Here is a 27667-nt window from a genome sequence, read left to right on the forward strand (position 1 = left end):
AATGCTAACTAAATATCAATATAAAGTTGGGCCAACAAGGCCATCATAATTATTGCAGCAGACAAACCAACCAAATATACATACCAGGCCTACAAGCCAACATAGTGCACTAACTAACAGGATATGTCTCCAAGCCTCTGCTAATATACTATGACCGGAACAGCTCCCCGGCCTATTTATATCATATATACATATATACACAAGTTGTACATAAAGCTCTTGACTCAGCAACTCCAAAAGGCATGGAGCTTACCGATCAAGCTGAAGTCGAGCAACACTTAATGAGGAGGTTTACCCGCCTGTCTGTCTGAACCTGCACGCATGAAATGCAGCACCCCCAAAAAAAGGACGTCAGTACGAAATAATGTACCAAGTATGTAAGACAATATATTGAAAGCTGAAACTGAACTGATAATATAATAACTGAAAGTAACTAGGAGTCAAAGAAAATCTGAATATATACTCACCTGTTGATACTGACTCAACTCTCTCAACATAGTAAGTAAAATAGTTGTCCGGCCTTATAGGGCTCGATTTATATATATATATATATATATGCGCTCTTCCATAGTAGGCTCGCTCATAGGTGCTTGGCCATACTAGGCTCTGTATCTCGTCAACTAGGCTCGCTCATAGGCGCTCGGCCACAGTAGGTTCGATATATATCTTACCATCTGATTAGAAGTTGCCCAATAGGGGCCTGCCCATCGATTATAGCTCGATGGTAATGAAAATACTGTGATACTATATACATGGACTCTCTGCTCTCTTGACTGGAACAAGAAAATACTCAATTGAATATAAGGTTTTGATTAGGAAAAATACTATAATTTCTAGCATTTCTATGAATAGAGTCATTTATGGAAGTTGTGCATTTTCTTATTTCATTTGTATCGTATAGATCATTGTAAAATGAAGGAAGGGCTTAGCCTTGATATATCTGAACCGATTTTCTTGACAATTCCTCCAACACACGTTGATTGCGACAAAATATGTAACGGTGGATCGAAATAGGGAAAAATTCATATGATATTCTTGAGAAATATTGCGTCAAGCTTCCTTAAAGTTACAAAATCTCATGTTGCTAAGGTGCAAAGAAATCTCATTGGATTCACGTTACTAACGTTGGAATCTTTGTATGAATTGGTTGAAGATGTTATAAAACATCATTTTCTTGAAATGTTATAAAACATCATTTTCTTGAAGATATTATAAAACAGTATATAATGCTAACGTGACCTTGAATCATTTTCTTGATTCTTCGAAATGCCTTTTACTAATTAGGTTTGGGCCACACATCTTTGATGACTAAGCCCATAACTTACATAAATAAGCCACCTATTTATGGGCTTAATGAGTCATTATTGATAGCTTTCATGGCTGTCACGTTTTGGCTTTGTCCTTATCCAAAGTTTATAATTAATCCACCACTAGTAATTAATTAACTAGGTTATGTCCTATTACCCACATAATTGAGAATTATTTCCACCTACTTAAAATACTATTTACTTTTCACATACCTTATACACCTTACTATCATGGTCATGTGGTACCTCGTATGGGACTAGTCCATAAATACAGAGTATTTTAGCTCAGGCCTTATTTTATCCCAATATGCCAAACTTGGAAAAAAATTCATTTTCTTTGACTTGCTTTCCCTCTCACCTTCACGAATTTACTTATCACTTATTTAAAATAGTGTAATACTTATAATCTCAAAATAAATCTCAGTCCCAAACTTACATCGATTAACGTACCAAAATGCGGAATGTAATATCTCATTTTTGAGCTTATATCAATTTATTTATGGCATACTTTTAAGTCCGAAAACATGAGGTGTGACAACACTGAGAGATCTTTTCATATTTTTTATTTGTGGGATGAAGTATATTCTTATGTTTTGTTGACGAGTTTAGAATCGAGAAGATTTAGTGATTGCATAGTGGTTGTGGCTATGATAGGGTATAGAGAAATGTCAGTTTGAGGCTAAGAAGGTGGGTTATCTCATGCGGGATGGTCTAAAGATGTGTGATCGTTATGAAGTTGTATGGAGAGATTCTTTCTATCAGTGGATTTTATGTGTTGTAGTTTGAGTTAAGATCGCTTGGGGAAGTTGGATTGACTGTCACGAGGATGTACGTGGGTGTAGCGGATGATTTGAGGTATTTTATGATTTGTGCTCATGAGTTTATGAAGGATTCGGTTGAATTATAATGCGACATCATAGCAGTTATGGAGTAAGGGTATTGTGGGTTAATAGATGTTTTATTCAGTAGCTTCGAGCCAGGTGGGGGAGTCTGCTATCGATGATTTAATTGCATGGTTATGTGTTGTATTAGTTTTGGTCAGTTTCGTACTTGTGTACCGGTTATGACTTGAACAGATTGATTTTATGGAGTAGGGATTCACATGGTGGCTTAGAGATGTGGAGTACTTCTTTAGGTGTTTGGGTGCTAATGGAGCACAGGTCCATCAACTCATTTTGGCAGTGCATTTGAGATTATAGTAGGGTGGATGATTCCCGAGAAAGTTCTAATGAGTTCATGATTCATATGTGGTATTTGAGAAATTTACGGATTTGTAAATGGCTAAGATCTGAGATTTGCATTGGATGGTATCGAGACACGCGGTATATTAATATAATTATGGATTATATATTTTAGTATCGTAAAGGTAAAGGAAATAGTTGCGGATTCATAGAAGGACTTTTCAGAGTGGGTATCTTGGTTGTGGTACTTTTGGGGTGCTTAAAAGGGATATAGTGGTTGGTATTTAGGGCGAGGTGGTTTCATGCTAGGATCTCTTGTGGTGAGCTTTGAGTTAACGATCGTAGTTTATTGGCAATGAGATGATCTAACTTTAAGGCAACTGTCACACCTCGACCTTGGGGAGAGCGACCGATGCTCAACCGAGATATCCCAATCAAGCAAGCCTACTCGATGCCTTCTACCCGACCTTACCCATGAATAAGGTGAAGATGTATTCCATTAACTAGACAATGAAAGATTACATGAACAACACCAATTTCATCACCATTAGTGACTTCATTACAAATTCCCAAAATACCTTACACATTCGTAAGTTTAGAAGTGGAAACATGTGTTACCAGTACAACATTTCAAGTTTGACTTACCCAAATCAAAACACAATCCACACTATGTATACGGAGCCTCTAGTTGATACAAAAGAGTAATATGATGGTGTTGGTGACAAGGCCCCAGCAATACCTCAATACACTATACATGAGGAACAAAAGACACAAGACCCCAATATGAAGTGGGGCTCAACAGTCAGCTAAAAGGAGGGTGTACTGTTATCACTGATCGATGTCGCCTGCTGTGGGAACACCTCCACCCATCAAAAGATGCAGCGCCCCTACAAAAAGGGACGTTTGTCACGCCCCAAACTCGAGAAGTGTGACCGACACTCAACTGAATTAACCCGGTCAAGCAAGCATGTTGAATACTTTCTACCCAAACTCACCCATGATTTAAAGAGAATACATAACTTTGTTAATTAACCAATAACGAGATCATGTAGACAATACCAAATTCATTACCATTAGTTACTTCAGAGTCTCAAAATACACACACTTTCATGGTTCTAGCTTATTTAAGCATTTTATCAAACACTAGGTGTGCATTAAGGTTTCAAGGTCCTTTTATGGAGAATTCCATCATCCCACAATCCATTTTTTTACCATTTTTAGCTCAACAATATCCCTCCATCCCTTGATAAACGTGCATAAAAAATAAACAACTCCCATACCCAAGAATTATCTTACTAATTACCCATTTTTAGTTAAATTTCGAAATTAAGGGTGAGGGTGTAGAATCTTACCTTTTAGTTGAAGACTTAGTGGGTTTTCCTTGTTCATCTTCCAAGATTTGTGCAAGAATTAAAGAACAAATTGTTGAAGAACTCTCTCCCACTCTAGGGCACTCTCTCACCCTCAAAATATCAGATTTTCGCTCAAAAATGGTACATATCATCTTTTTAACGAAGTAGGGCCGGGTTATAAAAACACAAAAATGAAGCTCCGGGACAAAATCTACAGTCACATATGCGACCGCATAATACATTTTGTGGTTCACGAAACAGACCGCGAAATGGACCTCCTGAATTGGGCATTTCTGCTTGGGTATGTGGTCATTATGCGGGTCGCAGACTTGTTCTGTGGTAGCACAATGCACTGCATACCTGTTCTGTGGTCGCATAGTCGACCGCAAAAGGGCATCCAAACTTGCCTAATTTTTGCCTCACTCTGTGGCTATTCTGCGGTCGTATAGTAGACCGCAGAAATGCCTGGTTCTGCCAAAATATTTCCTTTACTCCCCAGCGTACTGTTCAATCCAAATATTTTGTACCGCGGCGAGCTTAATCTCTACAATCATGAACACGTAAGTCTACCTCGGCGCCACAAAATCCCGAGTTTTAGGTGCAATTTTACGGGGCCTTACATCCTCCCCCAGTTAAGATCGTTTGAGGGTCAAAGTTTACTATTAACATCTGATGCGACTCAATTACCATACCATACACCAGTAGTCCCAAATTTGACTAACTCCCTAAATTTCCAAAAGTTTTGCCAGAGTTTCCCTTGTAAATGGGCCTATGCACCTACCAGAGAACCCCAAAAACAAATCCTAACAATATATACATAATCTAATGACGTAACATAACACAAAACAACACCAACTGTGGCCTCATAAGCAACATATAACCAGAAAGGAACACCTTTAACATCAATTATACAAGTGATACAAAATTCATAGGAGACAACTTCATAGAAAGATTACATAGCTATTCAAACAAATAAGGATACTTCTTATTCATCTCTTACTCGGCCTCCCAAGTAGCCTCTTCAACTTGTTGGTTTCACCATAATACCTTCACGGAGGAAATTTCTTTATATCTCAACTTTAGGACTTGCCTATCAAGAATGACAACTGAAATTTCTTCATATGATAGTTCTTCATTAGCCTCAATAGTCTCAACTGGTACAATAAGCGACGTATCTCCGACTACTTTCTTCAACATAGACACATAAAATACCGGGTGCACTAATGACATCTCAGGTGGTAGCTTAAGCTTGTACCGCACCTGACCAATCCTCTGAATGATTTTATATGGTCCGACATACCTCGAGCTTAATTTCACTTTCTTTTTAAACAGCATAATACCCTTCATGGGGGAAACCTTAAAGAATACCCAATCATCTTCTTTGAACTCCAAATCTCTGCGACAAACATCCGAATAGGACTTTTGACGACTCCGAGCAGTTTTCAACGGCTCCTTAATGATCTTGACCTTCTCCATAGACTGGTGCACGAGGTCTGGTCCTATTAATTCAGCTTCCCCAATCTCGAACCACCCAATAGGAGATCAACATCTCCTACCATATAACGCCTCGAATGGTGCCATCTGAATACTAGCATGATAATTATTATTGTAGGAAAATTCTATGAGTGGCAAATGGTCATCCCAACTACCCTTGAAATCAAGAACACACGCACTAACATATCTTTGAGTGTCTGAATAGTCCTCTCTTTCTGCTCTTCAGTATGTGGGTGGAAGGTTGTACTAAGATTCACCTGAGCACCCAAATATTGCTGAAATTTCTTCCAAAAATTAGCCGTAAATTGTACCCCTCGATCAGAAATGATAGAAATCGAAGTGCCATGCAAGCTAACTATCTCCTTGAAATACAATTCAGTATACTATTCGGATGTATCGGTAGATTTAACTTGCAAGAAGTGCGTTGATTTCGTGAGTCGATCCGTAATCACCCAAATTGAGTTAAACTTGCGTGAAGTGCACGGTAGTCCCACCACAAAGTCCATAATAATCATTTCATTGGAATTTCTATGCTTTGTGCCAACCTATCGGGTTGTTGCTGTTCGGCCTTTACTTGCTAACAACTCGGACATCTTGCCACAAATTCCGCTACATTCCTCTTCATGACATTCAACCAATCGACTTCCTTGAGATTATGATACATCTTTGTAGAGCCCGAGTGCACAGAATACCTAGAAGTGTGACCCACGGTCATGATTCTTTCTCGGAGACCATCTACATTTGGAACACATAGCCGCCCTTGGTACCTTAGTGTATCATCATCCATGTCGAGAGAAAAAGCCCTAGTCTTATGTTTATGAATTCGCTCCTTCAATTGTACCAACAATGGATCGTTGTATTACTTCTCTTTGACTTCCACAACAAATGATGATTCACCTCTATTTTGCACAATTACCCCTCCTTACCTAGAGTTCGTCTTACGAACTCCCAAACTAGCCAACTGATAAATCTCCTTGTCCAACGGCCTTTGATATGCCTCCAAGTGAGCCAAACTACCCATAGATTTTCGTCTAAAGCATCCGCCACAACATTGGCCTTTCTCGGGTGATACAGGATATCGATGTCGTAATCTTTGAGTAACTCAAGCCATCTTCTCTACCTCAGATTCAGCTCCTTTTGTTTGAAAATATATTAAAGGCTCTTATGGTCCGTGAATATATCCACATGGACCCGATACAGATAATGATGCCAAAACGTCAATGGAAATACCACCACTACAAGTTATTTTCATAATATTGAGTTGCCTAGAAGAATAAGCTATCACCTTGTCATGTTGCATCAATACACTCCCAAACCCGATCCTTCATCACAATACACCACAAACCCATCTATACCCTCTGGTAGGGCTAACAACGGCACCGTAGTCAATCTTGATTTTAGCTCTTGAAAGCTCTTTTCACAGGCATCAGACCACTGAAAATTACTCGCCTTCTACGTCAATTTAGTCAACGGAGAGGCAAGGGTAGAGAACCCTTCCACAAAATTTTTGTAATACCCTGCTAAGCCCAAGAAATTGCATATCTCTATTGGAGTTGTAAGCCTAGGCCAATTCTTCACAGTCGCAATCTTCTGAGGATCAACCATAATTCCCTCTCTGGAGACGACATGACCCAAGAATGCAACAGATTCCAGCCAAAATTCACATTTCGAAAACTTTGCATACAACTTATGTTGATATAGAGTCTGTAGAACTGTCCTGAGATGATTGGCATAGTCCTCTTGACTTCATTAATATACAAGAATATCGTCAATGAACACTATCACAAAGGAGTATAGGAAAGTCTTGAAGACTCGGTTCATAAGATCCATGAAAGCTGTCGGGGCATTTGTTAGCCCGAAAGACATCACCAGAAATTCAAAATACCCATATTGGGTCTTAAAAGCTATTTTCAGAATATCCTGCTCCTTGATCCTCAATTGGTGATACTCGGATCTTAAATCAATTTTGGAGAAGTACTTAGCACCCTGAAATTGATCAAACAAGTCATCTATCCTTGGTAATGGGCACTAATTTTTTTTATTGTGACCTTGTTGAGGTGTCGATGGTCAATACACATCCTTAATGACCCATCTCTTTTTTTTATAAAGAGAACCGGTGCGCCCCAAGGCGACACACTCGGTCAGATGAAAACCTTCTCTAACAAATCTTTTAATTGTTCCCTTAGCTCATTCAATTTCGGCGGTGTCATTCTGTAAGGTAAAATAGATATAGGATGCATGGCCAACATCATATCAATACCAAAATCAATCTCCCTATCTGGTGAGATCCCAAGGAGCTCATCTAGAAAGACCTTCATAAATTTATTCATAACTGGCACAGACTCAAGTGTAGGTGCCTCAGCATCGATGTCCGTAACTCGTACCAAATGGTAGATACACCTCTTGTTAATTATCTTCATGGCCTTAAGGTAAGAAATAAACCTACCCTTCAGCACCACGTTATCACCCTTCCATTCAATCACTAACTCTTTCGAAATTCAAACCTCACAGTTCTAGTTCGGAAATCAGGCTTGGAAAAACATGAATAAAGCCAGTTCATCCCCACTATTACATCAAAATCAACCATCCCCAATTCAATGAGATCGGCCCTGGTGCCCAGACAACGAACCGTGACAACACAATCCTTATAAACCTCTGCAGCCAAAATAGACTCACCAACCAGAGTATATACAGAGAACGGCTCATGAAGTTGTTCTGGTTCTATCCAAAATTCCATAGCAACATAAGGAGTGAAATAGGGCAAAGTGGAACCAGGATCAATAAGAGTATACACATCATAAGATTGGACAGTCAATATACATGTGACAACATCTGGAGAAGCCTCTGAATCCCGATACCTCTGCATAGCATGAAATCATTTGGGCCCTCTTGAGTTCTGGGTACCAACCCTAGCTGCGCCACGCCTTGCGGGCACTGGAGTGCCTCGAGCTGGAGGAGATGTTATGGATGTAGTAATTGCAGAATTAGCTGGTTGTGTCGTACTCTACCCATGGTCCGGCAATCCCTCTGAATATGGACCCTCATACCGCACTCATAGCATATAGGTAGGTCCATAAAGCATACCCCAAAGTGCATCCTCCCACACTTTGGGCATGGGGGCCTCCGCTGCTGCTGAAATCTCCCTCTAGGCCGACACTGCTAGTGTGGTCCGTTGTTGCCCAGACTGGGCCTGAAATGGCTCCACTGCTACTGACTAGGCCCTGATGGATGTGCACTCATAGAATACTAGGTGAAATACTGAGATAATCCTGATGTCCCTCCCCTAAATGTCAGCCTACCACTACCACCACTGGAAGAACCACCAAAGTTTCGCGCGGACCGGGCCTTTCTGCTACCCTCACACTCCATTCTATTTTCCAATTTATGGTTCTTTGTAGCTTGAGCAAATGCCACCATCTTCTCATAGTTCATATTAGAATTCTAGGTAGTTGTAGCAGCCTCATTAATAACCAAGGGGCTAAGGCACTATACAAACCAACGCACTCTGTCTTCCATAGTGGGCAATATGTGAATAATATACTTGGACATGTGAATAACTCTCTGTGGTAATCCCACACACTCATGCTATCCTGCTTCAGGCTCTTAAACTTAGTGGCACGGGACGCCTTGGTCTCGGCAAGCAAGAAGTGACCCATAAAGGCATCGGTGAACTCACCCACCTCGCCGGAGGGCTCCCCTCCTCACGGGACTCCTCCCACAACTCACACCAAGAATAGGCCACTGATATCAGTTGGTAGGAGGCCAACTCCACTCCCTTTGTCTTAGTAGAATGCATAACTCGGAGAGTCTTGTGCATCTCATCAATGAAATCTTGGGAGTCCTCCTCGGGATTAGTACCCGTGAACACTAGAGGATCTCACTGAAGAAACTTGTTCACCTTAGAACTAGTAGATTCCCCTGGCTGACAGGAAGAAGTAGGCCCAACATTCGATCTCCGGACCTGAGAAGCCACTATCTATGCCACCATTTGTATGGCTCCCCTAAGGTCCCCATCAGAAACACCGAGAACGAAAACTGGGGCGGAAGGTGGGTCTGGAATATTAGTAGGAGGATTCATTGCACCCTTATCTGGTGTAGGAACGGGTGCAGTTTGAGCAGGAATAGTAGAATCAGGCGGTGTAGTAATTGGGGGAATATCCCCACCTCTCGGGTGCTCACCCGCATCATCAATTATTGAATCAACCGCCAGTCCTGGAGTAACATTGGCCCCTTGGCCAGTTTTTGCCTTCTTGCTAGGCATCGTTTACTTAAAGTTAGAGAAATGCACGAGTTAAAGGAGGAGAAATCTTACACTCAGCTTTATCGCACGATTAAGAACATCAAAGAAGGGTATTATTCCTAAATGTCCAAGTAGCCTCCTAATTATAGATGTGGTCGACAACACACCGACAAGAAGGACTCTACTAGACATGGCTCTGAGACATCCTATGATACTTTAAAACCTTAGGCTCTGATACCAGGTTTGTAACGCCCCAAACTCGGGGAGCACGACCGGTGCTCAATCGAGTTAACCTGGTCAAGCAAGCTTGTTGAATACTTTCTACCCAAACTCACCCATGATATAAAGAGAATACATAACTTTGTTAATTAACCAATAAGGAGATCATGTAGATAATACCAAATTCATTAAAATTAGTTACTTCATTTAATAATTCTCAAAATACCCACACTTTCATGGTTCTAGCTTATTTGAGCATTTTATAAAACACTAGGTGTGCATTAAGGTTTCAAGGTACTTTTATGGAAAATCCATCATCCCACAACCCATTCTATACCATTTTTAGCTCAACAATCTCCTACATCCCTTGATAACACATAATGAAAAACAAAGAACTCTCATACCCAAGAATTATCATACTAATTACACATTTCTAGTTAAATTTCAAAATTACGGTTTAGGGTGTAGAATCTTACCTTTTGGTTGAAGACGTAATGAGCAAGAATTGAAAAACAAATTGTTGAAGAACTCTCTCCCACTCTAGGGAACTCTCTCACCCTTAAAATATCAGATTTTTGCTAAAAAATGGTACATATTGTCTATTTAACGAAGTAGGGTTAGGTTATAAAACCCCAAAAATGAAGCTCCGAGACAGGATTTGCGGTCGCATATGCAGCCGCATAATGAATCTGTGGTTCGAGAAATAGACCTCTTGAACTGGGCATTTCTGCCTGGGTATGCGGTCATTATGCAGCCCACAGACTTATTTTGCGGTCACACAATGCACCACAGACTTGTTTTGTAGTCACATAGTCGACCACAAAAGAGCATCCAAACTTGCCCAATTTTTGCCTCACTCTGCGAAAAGTATGCGGCCCGCACAGTGGTTCTACGGTGGACCACAAAAATGCTTGGTACTGCCAAAAATTTTCCTTTACTCCCCAGTGCATTGTTCAACCCAAAAAGTTCGTACGTGTTCTACAATCAATAACACGTAAGTTTACCTTGGCACTACGAAATCCTGGGTTTTAGGTGAAATTTACGGGGCCTTACAAAGTTAGTACATATGGAATAGTACAAGTATGTAAGACTAAACACTCTCTCAATGAATCGAGTAACATTACAAGGAGAAACAACATGGGATCAATTAAAGCCTCAAATAATATAAAAGCGTCAAGCTAACGGAAAGATAATTTCAATATTTTTAAGTTGGGAGATCTTTAGTACTGACACAACACCGTGTTTTCAGCATGGAGTCTGATCTCGGCCCGATCGGCTAAGCCGTCTCACCCAAAGACATCCAATTAAACACCACCATGTGCGCGACATGGCATCCGATCTCAGCCCGATCGGCTAAGGTGTCTCACCACAATGTCGTGGACTCAACATCATCTTCCGCTAGCAATCATCTCATCCCAATTAAGGGTAATAGTCTCAACACATCAATCTCATCCCAATTAAGGGGAATAATATCGACACATCAATACATGGATTTACCCCTCAATCACTCCTACACAACATGTGTAGTTTCGGGGTTAGGTTGTTTTAACCTACCCTTCCTCGGTGACTAACGATACTCCCAAAACATTTATTATAAAAATAAGTTAAAACTCATTTCATAATCTTTCATGCATCATTTCATTTCATTGGTACTATTGGCCACAAGTGTTTTTCATTCTTGGAATGATGGATGCATTCTATATCTCATACTCACTTTTTTCACTTTCAAGCATCATCGTAGGTCATCAACAATAAGAGAATTTGAAATCAAGGCTTTAAGTGCGTATGAGCATTAGGAGTCTTAAACATATTGAGTTTCCTTCCCAAAATAAAGCTTAATAGACATGCAAATGAAACATGATTTAAAATCATAACATTTTGATACATTGGTCACACTTGAATACATTCCTGAAGGATAACATAATAAGATAGGAGCATTTGGAACACATTAGAAGTATATATCTTTCAACACAAAGCTTATTTGGAATAGTCGAATTTATAAGGAATGACTCAGAACATGAGAAAAAGAGCATGGCCAATTACACTTGAAACTTACGAGAACATCGTGGAATTTGATTCTACAAGAGAAGCTTAGCCAACATACCTCGCTTGAACTTTCCTTGAACTACTACAATGTTCCAAAAATCCTAGAGACTTAAATCTATTAGAGATATGATAAAATTGAACCATAATTAGGAAAGGGTTTATGGGTTTATCCCATTTAGGCGTTTTATCAAGAACTAGGTGTGCAATTTAATTACAAGGTTCTTTTATGGGATTTCCTTCACCCCACAACCAATCCAACACCAAGCGTTTACCCATATTAGTTCCATGACCTCCCAACCACCTATATCGGTACATGCATGCATAAAGAACAGCTCTTATACCCTAGAATCACACTCCCCATTACCCAACTTCTATCCAAATTAGAAACTGAAAGCTAGGGCTAGAACCTTACCTCTTTAGTAGACAATTTTGCAAGCTTTCCATGTGAATTCTATAAGGCCTGAGCAAATAATTAAAGTGGAAGGTGTTGGAGATCCCCCTTCTCTCTAGTTCCACCCTCTCTCTTAAAATATTTGATTTTTTCCTTCTAAATGAGCTCTAATGGCTTTTAATCAAAATGGGGTCAGATTATAAAAATAGAAAATGGACCCTTTGAACTCATCTCTACCATCAAAGAGTGCACCATAGAATAGGTATGCAGTCCGCATAAGGGATCGCGACTTCATCCTTCAAAACTGGGCTGATCGGGTTGGGTATGCTATAGGTCTACGGTCTGCAGACCAGTTATGCGGTTGCATAATGTACCGCAAAAGTCTCCCTCAAAAACTTTTCATGCTTAATCAGCGATGGATGTGTGGCCCACGAAATGATTATGCGGTTGCATAATGGTTTCGCAAAATAGCCTCCAAAATTGGCTCTTTCTTCTGCTACACTCCGCGGTGGTCCTACGATCCACGGAGTAGTTCTATGGTCGCATAATGGACCACAAAAATGCCATGTTCTTCAAAAACATTCCTTCCAACTCCCACTACCTTCTTCAACATAGATACATGAAACGTCGGGTGCGCCAACGACATCTCCGGTGGTAGATCAAGCATGTAAGCCACCTGACCAATCCTCCAAATGATTCTGTACGAACCGGCATACCTGAGACTCAATTTCCCCTTCTTCCCAAATCGCATTATACCCTTCATGGGAGAAACCTTCAAGAATAACCAATCATCCTCTATGAACTCCAAATCCCTACGACGCATGTCTAAATAGGACTTCTGGCGACTCTGAGTAGTTTTCAACTGTTCCTTAATGATCTTAACCTTCTCCATAGCCTGTTGCATGAGGTCTGGCTCTATCAACTCTGCTTTCTCAATCTCGAACCACCCAATAGGAGATCTACATCTCATACGATATAGAGTTTCGAACGGTGCCATCTGAATGCTAGCATGGTAATTGTTGTTGTAGGCAAATTCTATGAGCAGAAAATGATCACACAACTACCCTTGAAGTCAATAATACAAGCATGCAACATATCCTCAAATGTCTGAACAGTACGTTCTATTTTCCCGTTTGTATGTGGATTGGAGGTTGTACTAAGATTCACCTGAGTGCTCAAACCTTGCTGAAATTTCTTCCAAAAATTAGTTGTGAATTGTGCCCGTCAATCTGAGATAATAGAAATCAGAATGCCATGCAACCTGACTATTTCCTTGATATACAACTGAACATATCATTCTGCTCTGTCAGTAGCCTTAATATATAAGAAGTGTGCTGATTTTGTGAGTCGATACACAATCACCCAAATCGAGTCAAACTTACGAGGCGTGTGAGGTAGTCCCACCACAAAATCTATATTGATCATCTCTCACTTCCACATTGGAATTTCTATGTTCTGTGCCAACCCATCGGTCCTTTGGTGTTCGGCCTTCACTTGTTAACAATTTGGACATATTGCCACAAAGTTTGCTATATTCCTCTTCATATCATTCCACCAGTAGACCTCCTTAAGATCATGGTACATTTTTGTAGAGCCTGGGTGCACGGAATACCTGGAATAGTAGGCATCGTTCATGATTCTTTCCTAGAGACTATCTACATTTGGAACATATAATCGCCCTTGGTACCTTAGTGTACCATCACCCGTGCCAAGAGAAAAATCCATGGTCTTGTTTTTATGAATCCCCTACTTCAACTGTACTAATAACGAATCATCGTATTACTTTTACTTGACTTCCACAACAAGTGATGATTCATCCCTATATTGCACAATCACACCTCCTTTACAAGAGTATGAAGGATACAGTGTAACGTGGAGGTGCTAAGGAGGTTGTGATTGGTGATGATGGTGTTATGCAGCTTCAGGTCCAGATTGTGTTCCAAATGTTGATGGGTTAAAAGAGTTGATCCTTGAGTAGGCTCACAATTCATGTTATTCCATTCACCCAGGTGTCACGAAGATGTACCATGACTTGAAACAACACTATTGGTGGCGAAGGATGAAGATAGACATCGTTTCTTATAAATCTCGATGTTTGAATTGTCAACAGGTGAAGTATGAACATCAGAAATCCAGTGGACTGACTTAGAGACTGGAGATACAAGAGTGAAAGTGGGAGCCCATCACTATGGATTTTATGGTAGGTTTACCATGGACCTAGAAGAAGTATGATGCAGTATGGGTTATTGCGCACCAATTGACTAAGTCCACACACTTTATTCCGGTTGTGACTTCCTATTCTTCAGAGTGGTTGGCTCAGATTTACATCCAGGATATTATCCGCATGCACGATGTGCCTATTTCCATTTTTTGACCGCCACACGCAGTTCTTATTGCATATTTGGAGAGCCATGTATCGTGAGTTGGGCACGCTGGTCGAGCTGAGTACAATATTTCATCCTCAAACGGACGGACATGCTAAGTCCACTATTCATATCTTTGAGGACATATTATGTGCTTGTGTTATGGATTTCGGAGGTTCATGGGACTATTTCTTACCTTTTGCAGAGTTTTCCCACAACAACAACTACTAGTCGAGTATTAAGATGGCGTCGCATGAGGCCTTATATGGGAGGCGATATTGTTCTCCAATTGGTTGGCTTGATCCTGGAGATGTTAGATTGTTTTGTAGTGATTTGGTCTGTGATACTATGGAAAAGGTTAAGGTAATTCAAGAATGATTTCGTACAACTCAGTCCAGGCAGAAATGTTATGCACATCGAAAAGTTCGAGATGTCACTTATATGGTGGGTAAGAAGCTTCTTCTCCGAGTTTCTCCTATGATGGGCGTGATGCGATTTGGGAAGAAGGGAAAGTTAAGCTCGAGGTTTATTGGTTCGTTTGAGATCTTGGAGAGAGTTGGGGAGGTTGTTTATAGGCTTGCGGTGCCTACTAGCCTAGCAGGGGTACATTTAGTATTTCACATTTTCATGCTTCGGAAGTATCATGAGGACAAATCAAATGTTTTGGACTTTAGCGTCGTGCAACTTGATAAAAATCTGACATATGAGGAAGAGCCGGCAACCATTCTAGCCCGGTAGGTTCGTAAGTTGAGATCCAAGAGTTTTCCTTCTGTGAAAGTTCAATGGAAGAGTCATCTAATTGAGGAGCATATGTGGGAGTCCGAGTCCGATATGCGGAGTAGTTACCCCCACATTTTTACTAGTCCAGGTACCTTTCTATGTCCGTTCGAGAACGAATGTTTCTTTTAGAAGTGGAGAATGTTACGATCTGATAGGTCGCTTTGAGAACTAGCATTTATTTTTGTGTTTTGAGACCTCCATTAGCTTCATTTAATATTTCTTGATTGCGTGGTCCGTGTCATTTTTCGAAAAGTTTTCACGTATAAATTTGAAGAAAACGTAATTTTAGGCTTAAAAAGAGACTTGAGTTGACCATGGTCAATATTCTTGGTGAACGACCTCGGATCGGTGTTTTGACAATTTCGTAAGTTCAAATGATTGATGTTTTTTTACTTGTATGTACTTTTGGTTGGGATCTGGGGTGACCAGAGCGTATTTTGGCGCGTTATGTGAAAAAATATGAAAATGAGTTTTCAAGTTGAAAATCATGAGTTTTGATAATCGATTCTTGTTATTTGATGTTATTTTGATGATTTGAGGTAGCAAGAACATTTATATGATGTTATTACACTTGTGTACATGTTTGGTTTGGAGCCCAAGGGGCTCGGATGAGTTTTGGCTGCATTACAGACGAGTTTGAGTAATTTAAGTACTACTGGTGTGCCTCAGTTCTATTGTGTGTTGCAGATAACGCATTGTGAGCCTTGATTTTGCGAACTGGAGTTCGCATTTGCGATGCTGGACTGGTGGACTGGAAGTTCGCTTTTGCGAAGAAAAGTTCGCATTTGTGAACTTAGTTGAGACCGCATTTGCGACACATTGTTTTGGTGCTAGCTTCGCATTTGCGATGTGCTTGTCCGCATTTGCTATGGGGGCAGTTCATATTTGCTAACAAAATGTCACTGGGCATTGCATTTGCGAACAAGAGTTCACAAATGCGAAACCTATAGCTGGGTAAAAGAGGGGAAAACATGACTTAGCTCATTTTACACTATTTCTCAACCTTCTTGTTCGCAAATGTAACACTTGCAGCGGGGTAAAAGAGGGAAAAAATTGGACTTAGCTCATTTTACGCTATTTCTCAACCCTAAATACTCTAGTTGCTATTTTTGAAGAACTTTTTCTTCCCAAATTCATTGATAAGCAATTCTAATTTATTTTCTTTCAATTCCCCATTGCTTTTCATGATATTTTAACATCAAATCTGGAATTTTCATAGTAGAAACTAGTGATTGGGTAGAAATTGGAAATTTTGCAAAATTTAGATTTAGACTTTAAATTGAGGTCGGATTTCGAAACAAAACACATAACCGGGCTTGGGGGTGAATGAATAATTAGATTTTGGTACGAATTTTGAATTTTAACAAAGTGGACGCGGGGTTGACTTTTTCAATTTCATCAAAGACTGAACCTTTTTCATTCATGGGTAGTTTCTAATACTTATTTTGAATTGTTTGATCAATAATTGGCTAGATTCGATTGGTTTAGAGGCTTGTACGAAAGGCAAGGTCATGGTTGGTTGATTAATTTTGTTGCGAAGTAAGGTAAGTATCGTGTCTAACTTTGACTTGAGGGAATTAGGACTTGTTGGTCTATTTGTTATGTGAATTGTGTGGGGAAACGGCGTACATGTAAGGTGGTGAGTATATATGCACCATCATGAGGTTAAAGCATGCGAGATTGGGCTATTTCGTTCCATGTCATCATTCGTTCCATGTTATCTCTTGCGTCATACCTTAACTGTTACATGTTCTTACTCTTTATTCGTCTTTTACTTGTTATTTGTTATTTAATTGTTACTTGTTTCGATTTGTACATTTCTTATCCAATATCTGCTTACCTGCTACATGCCTTTAATTGCATTAATTATATATTTTCGTTGTCTCATGTGTTACTTTCTTTTATTGTCCTTATATTACTTGAAAACACTTTATAATGTTATTCCGTGTATGTGAGCCATTTGCCTATTTCAGTATTAATGTCTTGATAAGGTTTGGGATTACGAAGTATTGGCTATTCTCCATTTGTACTGGTAGTTCCTTATTGTTTTGCATGTGTTCATTTCTCTTTTGTATTGATATTTTGTAAATAGTGGAATTGAGTTGTTTATACTGATAAATTGATATTGGGGGATCGGGTCGTGCACCACAACAGAATTGAAAGGAATTGATATTGGATGATCGAGTTGCACGCCGAAACAAGAAATGATATAATATGATATGATAATGGGAACGGATTGCACGTTGTAACATATATTGTGTTGAATGTTGGGATCGGGTTACACGCCGCAATAAATTTGATGTCTTGTAGTTATTTCTGGTTGTAGAGTTTATTTTCGATATTGTGATATGAGATTTGAGATCATGTTATTGTGGGGCCCTCTGGTAGTTGATCTTTAGGTTCGTTTATATGAGTTATTGCTTTATTTCTATTTCTATATTCCATTACTATTAATCGTACAGCTTTATTGTGAGTGTCTTGTCATAGCGGTGTCACTACTTCATCGAGGTTAGGCTCGGCACTTATAAAGTACATAGTATTGGTGGCACTCATGCTACACTTTTGTACTTTTGTGTAAATACCGGTATTGGTCCCAGCGGCGTGTAGAGGAGTTCTTGCCCGGATCGACTTACAACAGGAGACTTGAGTTAGAGCTACTGGCGTTCGCAGTCCCTGAAGTCCCCTTCTATTATGTCTTTACTGTTTACCCTATTTCAAACCGTTGTATTTCGTTCTGACTTTATTTGTAGAATTCTAGTATGCTCATGTATTCATGACTCTAAATTTTTGGGATATGTTTAGACTGCGCTACGGTTATAATTATCTCGTCTAATTCAGTTTATTTTCATTTCATATTTTTATTGTTCTGCTTCAAATTTGCCAAAAATGGTCAAGTAATTTGCTAATATTGGCTTGCTTCGCAAATGAATGTTAGGCGCCATCACAACCTCGCGGTTGGGATTTCAGGTCGTTACACACTTTCTAAGTTTGATAAATACCATAAAATAATTATGCTTTGATGGCCAAATATTCATAATTTTGAATGACAAAATCAACTTTTCAGATAATTAATTTTTTATAGGAGTGAAGGTTTCAAAATTCTCCCAAGAGACCACGTTAAAATTTAATGGAAAGGTGTGTATCTTGAACAGGTCTTGAAATGTTCTTTTAAAAATACTCAATGTCTCCATTATGACGAAATTATTATACAAAAAAGATAATAACGAAGAAAATTGGAGTTGACTTTCTTGAGGCCCAAGTTCCTTCTTTACATTTAAGCAGTAGTATAATTAATTTTCTTCAAAGAATCATTCATCGTTTTTCTCCACATAAACCCTCTTAATATTTTATCTACACCTTCAAGAAATCGGGTTTAGAATTTTTACAAAAAAATTCATGGCATCAAGCAATGAAGCTTCCAGAACCCCTGAAATCAACTGGAGAATTGAAAGAGCTTTAAATTTGATACACAAGGAAAATCAAACTCGAGCTAAGATTTTTGAGAAGTTACAAGAGAGAAAGGTAACTAGCCTTTTTTATCCCCTGTTTTTATTTCTGTTTCATTTTTTTTCGCTTGTTTCTTAACTAAGATAAGCTTAAATTATAACATAGATTTCAAGGTGTAAAACTTATCGTTACTCATAATATATACGTAATTATAACTTTACGAAGTTACAAGTATATCTTCAGAAGCCCCATTCATCTCTTTGTTATTTCCCAAATAGTTGATATTCCCAGAATCCGAAGTTTTCTAACATTTTCAAGTCTTAAACGGTTTACTATAACCCATTGGATGCAATTTAGACTTTACCATAACTCATTGGGCGTGACCTAATGGTCTGTGAAAAGGATAAGAAATACGAGGTCGTAGGTTTAAATTTCAGCGGTGGGAAAATGTTTTGGTGATTTTTCCCGATTTGTCCAAATCTTGATGGATAAAATTACATGATACCTGTTGCTGGTGGGAGGTGGCAGGTATCCCATAAAATTAATTAAGATGCACGCAAGATAGTCCGGACACTCAACAACAATAACGACCCAGTATAATCCCACAAGTGGGGTCTGGGGAGAGTAATATGTAAGCAGACCTTACCCCTACCCCGAAGGGTAGAGAGGCTGTTTCCAGGAGACCCTCGGCTCAAAAAAAGCAACAGGAGCCGATATATTAGTACCATAAAAAATGCATAATACAATAACAGCAATATAAGAGATATGAAATACAGAATACGAAATACGAAATAAATGGTTGGTATAGTAAAACTAGCAGGTAAAGCCCTGCATCAATAGACGACCAATTATATTCTCAGTCTAACTCCTAACTAGCTAGTCTCACTCTATTGTGCTGTAGAAATATTCACAACTTTCCCTTAACCTACAACCTTAATGCTCGACCTCCATAATTCCCTGTCAAGGGCCATGTCCTCAGTAATCCTAAGTCGCGTCATGTCCTGTCTGATCACCTCTCCCCAATACTTCTTAGGTCGCCCTCTACCTCTCCGCATGCCCACTACAGCCAGCCGCTCACACCTCCTCACCGGTGCATCAGTGCTCCTCCTCTGAATGTGCCCGAACCATCTGAGTCTTACTTCCCTCATCTTGTCCTCCATGGGGCCACGCCCACCTTCTCTCGAATATCTTCATTCCTAATCTTATCCATCCTTGTATGCCCGAACATCCACCTCAACATCCTCATCTCAGCTACTTTCATCTTCTGGATGTGTGAGTTCTTTACCAACCAACATTCAGTTCCATATAACATGGCAGGCCTAACCACTGCTCTATAACCATCCACTGCTCTATGGTTATAAAAATAATAATATCTTGGTAGCTTCTTATACATAATTTATTTACAAAACTTATTAGTATCCCTTTTCTCGGAAAGTACCTTTATGAGCAAAATTGAAGAAAGTAAGTTGACCTTAAGGTAATAAAGAGAAATTGCGATTACGGCCAATTTCCTTTGTGGTGAAGCTAAAAACATTGTATATGAATTGTTGAATTTATTTTGAATATATTGCGCATATCGTTATCCTTGCAATGTTGCATCACAATAACAACAACAACAATAACAATAACAACGACCCAGTATAATCCCACAAGTGGGGTCTGGGGAGGGTAATATATACGCAGACCTTACCCCTACCCCGAAGGGTAGAGAGGCTGTTTCCAGGAGACCCTCGGCTCAAAAAAAGCAACAGGAGCCGATATATTAGTACCATAAAAATGCATAATAAAATAATAGCAATATAAGAGATATGAAATACAGAATACGAAATACGAAATAGATGGCTGGTATAATAAAACTAGCAGGTAAAGCCCTACATCAATAGACGACCAATTACATTCTTAATCTAACTCCTAACTGGCTAGTCTCACTCTATTGTGCTATAGAAATATTCACAAGTTTCCCCTAACCTACAACCTTAATGCTCGACCTCCATAATTCCCTGTCAAGGGCCATGTCCTCAGTAATCCTAAGTCGCGCCATGTCCTGTCTGATCACCTCTCCCCAATACTTCTTAGGTCGCCCTCTACCTCTCCGCGTGCCCACTACAGCCAGTCGCTCACACCTCCTCACCGGTGCATCAGTGCTCCTCCTCTGAATGTGCCCGAACCATCTGAGTCTTACTTCCCGCATCTTGTCCTCCATGGGGGCCACGCCCACCTTCTCTCGAATATCTTCATTCCTAATCTTATCCATCCTTGTATGCCCGCACATCCACCTCAACATCCTCATCTCTGCTACTTTCATCTTCTGGATGTGTGAGTTCTTTACCGGCCAACATTCAGTTCCATATAACATGGCAGGCCTAACCACTGCTCTATAAAACTTACCTTTTAGTAACGGTGGCACTTTCTTGTCACACAAGACTCCCGACGCTAACCTCCACTTCATCCACCCCACCCCTATACGGTGTGTGACATCCTCGTCAATCTCCCCGATCCCCTGAATAACCGATCCAAGGTACTTGAAACTACCCCTCTTGGGAATGACTTGAGAGTCAAGCCTCACTTCAACTCCCGCTTCCGTCGGCTCAACTCCAAATTTGCACTCGAGGTATTCCGTCTTCGTCCTGCTCAACTTGAAACCTTTAGACTCAAGAGCATGTCTCCAAATCTCTAGCCTCTCGTTGACGCCGCCTCGTGTCTCGTCAATTAGAATAATGTCATCAGCAAATAGCATGCACCATGGCACCTCCCCTTGAATATGATGAGTCAGTGCATCCATCACCAGGGCAAATAGGAATGGGCTGAGCGCAGACCCTTGGTGCAACCCCGTAATAACTGGAAATTGTTCAGAGTCGCCTCCTACTGTCCTAACCCGAGTCTTAGCTCCAGCATACATGTCTTTAATCACCCTAATATAGTCAACCGGGACTCCTTTATCCTCTAAGCAGCTCCATAAGACCTCCCTAGGAACCCTATCGTACGTTTTCTCCAGATCAATAAACACCATGTGTAGATCCTTCTTCATATCTCTGTACTGTTCCACCATCCTCCTAATAAGGTGGATAGCTTCTGTGGTAGATCGCCCCGGCATGAACCCGAACTGGTTGTCTGAAATAGACACCGTCCTTCGCACTCTCATTTCTACCACTCTCTCCCAAACTTTCATGGTATGACTTAGTAATTTGATGCCCCTATAGTTGTTACAGCTCTGGACATCACCTTTGTTCTTATACAACGGGACCATTGTACTCCACCTCCACTCTTCAGGCATCCTATTAGTCTTGAATATAACACTAAACAATGCAGTAAGCCATTCCAAGCCTTCTCTACCCACACACCTCCACAGTTCAACCGGAATTCGTCTGGCCCGGTAGCTCTGCCCCTTCTCATCTTACGCATTTCCTCAATGACTTCATCGATCTCAATGTCCCTACAATTACTTAATTCATGGTGATTGTCGGTATTCCTCAATTCCCCAAGTATAATATCCTGATCCCCTTCTTCACTTAGAAGTTTATGAAAGTAGGTCTGTCACCTCCTCTTAATCTGGTCATCTCCCATCAAAACTTTGCCGTCATCATCTTTTATGCACCTCACTTGGTCCAGATCCCGAGTTGTCCTCTCTCTCGCCTTAGCGAGTCGGAATAACTTCTTCTCCCCACCTTTGTTCCTTAGTTCCTCATACAGACGAGCAAAAGCTGTCGTCTTAGCCTCCGTCACTGCCATCTTCGCCTCCTTCCTAGCTACCTTATACCTTTGACTGTTCTCTCTCTTCTCCTCCTCGTCAGTGCTCCCTACTAACCGCAGGTAAGCCGCCTTCTTTGCTTCCACTTTACCTTGGACAACTGCATTCCACCACCAATCTCCTTTGTGGCCACCATTGTGGCCCGTAGATATCCCTAACACCTCTCTCGCCGCCTTTCTTATACAGTCCGCCGTCGTCGACCACATTGTGTTTGCGTCCCCACTACTTTTCCAAGCTTCCATTGCCGATAACCTTCCTTCCAACTCTTTAGCTTTATCCTTAGTTAAGGCGCCCCACCTAATCCTGGGGCGTCCTTGTACTGACCTCTTCTTCCTCCTTATCCTAATACAAATGTCCATCACCAAAAGCCTATGCTGCGTTGAGAGGGTCTCACCTGGGATAACCTTGCAGTCCTCGCACAACCTTCTGTCGCATCTCCTGAGGAGGAGATAGTCAATCTGAGTCTTCGCCACCGAACTTTGGTAAGTAACCAAATGTTCATCCCGCTTCGTAAAACTCGAGTTCGCAATGACTAGATCGAAAGCCTTGGCAAAGTCCAACAGTGAAATGCCCCCTCCGTTCCGCTCCCCGAAACCAAAGCCGCCATGCACCTCAGTGTACCCACCTGTAGATGACCCAATATGACCATTGAAATCTCCTCCTATGAATAACCTCTCAGAAGGTGGTATACTACGAACAATCTCATCCAACCCCTCCCAAAAGCGCCTCTTAATATCCTCATCCAAGCCTGCTTGCGGTGCGTACGCGCTAACGACATTTAAAGTACCCTCACCCACCACCAACTTAATAGTCATTAGTCTATCATTCACCCGCCTGACCTCTACCACGGACTCTCTAAGATGGCTATCTACCAGGATACCCACTCCATTCTTACCCCTCAGGACACCAGAGTACCACAACTTATACCCATCCACGTTTTTCGCCCTCGATCCGACCCACCTAGTCTCCTGGACACACGCTATATTAATCTTCCTCTTCTGCAGGATTTTCGCCAACTCTATGGATTTACTCGTTAGTGAACCTATGTTCCATGACCCGATTCTCAACCTATAGGCTCCCTTGCCCCCTCTACCTCCCCTGCTACCCGACCCACCCCCTGACCCCAGCCCCACACTCTGCCCCACCCGAGGACATGCCTTTATTCTATCATCCCAGAATGTAGCCACTACACCTACACCAATCTAGAGAAGACTCGCTAGAGCACAACGGACAACAAATCAAACTGGAAGGAAACAAGTGGTAACTAGTATCCTAGTTGAAAGGTTTAACCATTGCGAAGTAAAGTAACAGTAATTTAGCTAATACCAAAAGGGAAACAGTAAAACAGGATGTACCAACTCCCGATAACCAAACCTGTGGCTGATTTGCTGTACTCGATGTAGTTCTACGCTCACACACCACTTCCTACCGCCCTTTGCTGACACTCGCCCAGGTTGTTTTCCTTTGCCAGTGCTCGTGCGCCCAACTTGTCTCCAATACTCCGAGAATTCCTGAAAATACAGAAAATATCACGACCCAAAAACCAGAAGGAGCTATCACCGCTACCACTTACTAACTCCGATGACTCTGCCACTGAGCAATCAACATCCGCTACTGGGTTCAAAATTTTCTGAATCGAGTGAAGGTCCAATAACAGAGGATTTGAATCTCAAGCCCAGCAGAGAAGAACATCAGCAAAATAACTGAACCAAACCCAGAAAATCAACGCCAAGCCAAGAGAAATCGATGTCAGTCCCTCTAATTACAGCTTTCTTCTTCTTTTATTTTTGATTTTTGTTTGGAACTCTTTTTTTCGGATTTAGATCTGTTTGATTTTCTTTGAGATTTTGAAAAGTTTGTTTTTCAAATCTTTGGTGTTTCTCTGTGTGTATCTTCCGTGTGTTATTCTCTGTGTGAATAAATCGAAAATAGATAACACAAAAAATAAAAGATAAAATGAAAATAAAGTAAAAGATTGAAAAGAACAAACCGAACAAAAAGGAAGAGGCCTTCGGGAACCAAAAGTAAAATCTCCTAGAGGTTCTGTCTAGGACTGAATAAATGTTGCATCACAATTTAACAAAAAAAAAAATTGTCGTTACCTCTAGATTTCACGAGATTTTAGAAATTTTTTATTTATTTATTTTATTTTTGGGTGGGGAGGTATATTTAGGGGACTTGGATCTTGTGAGGATAGTGATATATCACTTCTTGTTTCTTAAGCTAAACAATTTTCTTTTGAGAAAAACACACTAGGAGCCCGTCTTAAAGACTTTATGCTAAAATGGTCTCTTTTTCAAAAAATGATAAAATGTGACTCTTTTGAAGTTCTTTTTTTTTTGTTATCGGAGATTCTATTGTCTATTTTCGTTTTCTTGAGCTGAGGGTCTCTTGGAAATATTCTCTTTATTCTCTCATGGTAGGGATAAGGTCTGCGTACATTCTATCCTTTCAGATTTCACTTGTGGGATTTTACTGAATTATTATTGTTGTTGTTGTTGGTGGTGGTGGTGTATGACCCTTTTGAAGATTTTATTACATGTATGTCTCCTCCCTTCTTGTGCCCAAGTTCGATCTAAGGCTCTCCCCATTTTTCTTTCTTTTCCTTTTTGTTTCATTTTTTTTTATTCTCCATTTCACTTTGTTTTTTCTTTTTAATATAGTATCGCACTCTATTTACCCTGTTTCTTCTAAGTTTTCATATTTACAGAAAGTAAATAAAGTTTTTAAAAAAATATATACATATTCGGTCAAAATCCATAATTGATCTACAACTTAAATACATATTTTTTTGTACAGAATTCGCTCAAAAACTATTATTTACATACAATTTATATACAACTTGTATACAATTATATAAAGTGTAGATGTTTTGTATACCGTTTCTATATTCGGCATGCAAAATATATACAATTTGATTATATCTTCTTTTCGAGTTTTAATATGAAATTTCAACCAAAAGTTTCTTGAATCTTCACCAAATTCCCGATCATTTACAACAACACCCAATCCAAACAAAAAATAATTTTTTAAATTTCGATTTTCAAATTCAAAGCTTTTAAGCTTTCTAATGGATTAAAATAGTTTCCAATTCAATCTATTTGCTTCTGATTAATACCATTTTGTTTATTAATTCCAAAAATGTAAAAGAATTTAACAGTCTTCCCTTGTTCAAAAATGATAATTCATTCATTATTTAACATAGAAAAAATAGAAAATACGAAGAAAGAGAAAACATAATAGAATTGCTTGATGCCAAATCTCTTTGTTCTGCTAAAGGTATGGCTGAAGTTGACAAGAAAAAGACCAAATATTCTTTTGTTAATTTAAAATTTTAGTTTTAGGATGGAAGAGGGAGAGAAAATATGGAAGATTAGAGTCTAATACATTATTTTGTATAAAATTGGTAATTTGTATATTGACTTGTAATTAAGTTAAAGCCTCAATAGTGAGGGTAAATAAATTTTAAAATTGTTATAGATAAGTAAAAATCTCTAACCATAATCGTACTATTGGAGCTATTGCCATAAAAAATATTTGTTACTATAAGTTGCGTTATTCTACATTGTTTTGACCGACATTTTTTGCATTTTGGTGTGGTCCTTACTCTATATGCAGCTTGATAGAGACAAATTATCTGAAAACATAAGAAGGCTACTACCGTTCCCATATTCTTATGAGTCAAGACGACGAAAATTTGAATATACAGAAGAGACTTTCTTAGGTGTCTACAGTACATGTGAAGCAAAGCCTAATGAGCCTCTATCGGTAAGACACTTTCCCAAGATTAATCTTCTTTTGCTTCTTATGGCATGCAAGGACTTGGGTGAGATCGAGGTGCCCGAAACGCATCCGTGTTTGTACTAGGAACGCTAAGTTGTCCAAATTAAACTACCGACGTCCTAAATCTGATTATTATGTTGAGGCTAATTAACCATTTACCTTTTGTTAATTACAGATTAAGACTTTGTGTTGCAAGACAAGACACGGGAGTAACTCTTTAGCCGATGAGAAGAAGATTTTTCGGGAGATAATAGCAGCAATAGATACAAGAGAAGTCGTTGAAAGTGCTAAAGAGACCAAATTCGTTCACAATAAGGTACGGGAAAAATATCAAATCTAAATATGAATTTGTCTTCTGCATGTCCATGGAATTTTGATAATTTTATTTTTGCTATATATTTTCGAAGATGAATATATCTCGCTCTGCCCCACCCCAACAAAGCTTTTAAATTAAATTCGTAATGTGCCCCATACCCGAGTTGAACAAATAGTACTTTACTCTAAAAAATTGATCCCTTCTTACTTAATCCCTATTTTGTAATGCGTGTTTAATATCTAAGGCATCATTAATTGAAAGAGAGGAACGAAAATTCAAAAACCATGAACATCTCAGGAAAATAACGAATAACTAACGAGGGATGTCTTACTAATAGTTTAGCTAATTGACATTAATAACTTGACTTCCGTGATTTTTTGCAGGTTCTCTTCAACCAAACACATCCCATCAAAATGATCTCCAATGCCAATGTGGAGAGGCTTAAACAGAAAATGCACGTCATTACAAAAGACATTAGATCTATCGAGAAGCGTTTAAATAGAATTAACCAAAAGAAAGACCAAATGTATGCACAAATTCTTACACTCCAGAAAACAACATGATACGTATTTGTGACTGCTTTATCGACTACTTAATATTTTTTACATCAGAAATCACTCACTTTATTATAGGTTTTGACTTGCGATGCTCTGTGGTTGTAGCATAGTCTAAACTTCTACATCAAAAAAGAATTACTTTGGTCTCCTAATAAATAGTATTTGTATTTGTGATAAATGATGGAAGCCAACACTAGTAGAATGGTTACTTTGAATGGCACAAATTATGCCATTTGGAAGGGCAAAATGGAAGATTTGCTCTATGTTAAGAATTTTCATCAACTTGCCTTCACCACTATAAAGTCTGATAATAAATCAGATGAAGAGTGAAATTTGTTACACAGGCAGGTTTGCGGCTTTATTAGACAGTGAGTTGACGATAATGTTTTGAACCAGATTTCTAGGGAAACACATGCTCGGATCCTATGGGAGCACCTTGAAAG

At 39.6% G+C, this 27667-nt stretch overlaps 1 protein-coding gene and 1 long non-coding RNA gene across 2 annotated transcripts; one reads left to right on the forward strand and one right to left on the reverse strand.

Annotated features, from left to right (window-relative positions):
- Window positions 1-24672, reverse strand: LOC138876962 (uncharacterized). The gene is made up of 2 exons (XR_011402275.1): window positions 23943-24672; window positions 1-313 (listed from the first exon to the last, which is right to left on the reverse strand). It is a non-coding gene; the product is annotated as an uncharacterized lncRNA (long non-coding RNA).
- LOC104222689 (uncharacterized) lies at window positions 18488-27284 on the forward strand. The gene is made up of 4 exons (XM_070156247.1): window positions 18488-18895; window positions 26187-26336; window positions 26527-26667; window positions 27051-27284. Exons 1-4 carry the CDS (start codon window positions 18770-18772, stop codon window positions 27228-27230), a joined length of 597 nt encoding a protein of 198 aa, XP_070012348.1. The 5' UTR covers window positions 18488-18769; the 3' UTR covers window positions 27231-27284.
- Window positions 27285-27667: the final 383 nt, after the last annotated feature.

This window comes from Nicotiana sylvestris, chromosome 9, assembly GCF_000393655.2.
Source record: "Nicotiana sylvestris chromosome 9, ASM39365v2, whole genome shotgun sequence".
In the NCBI taxonomy this organism is placed as follows: domain Eukaryota; kingdom Viridiplantae; phylum Streptophyta; class Magnoliopsida; order Solanales; family Solanaceae; genus Nicotiana; species Nicotiana sylvestris.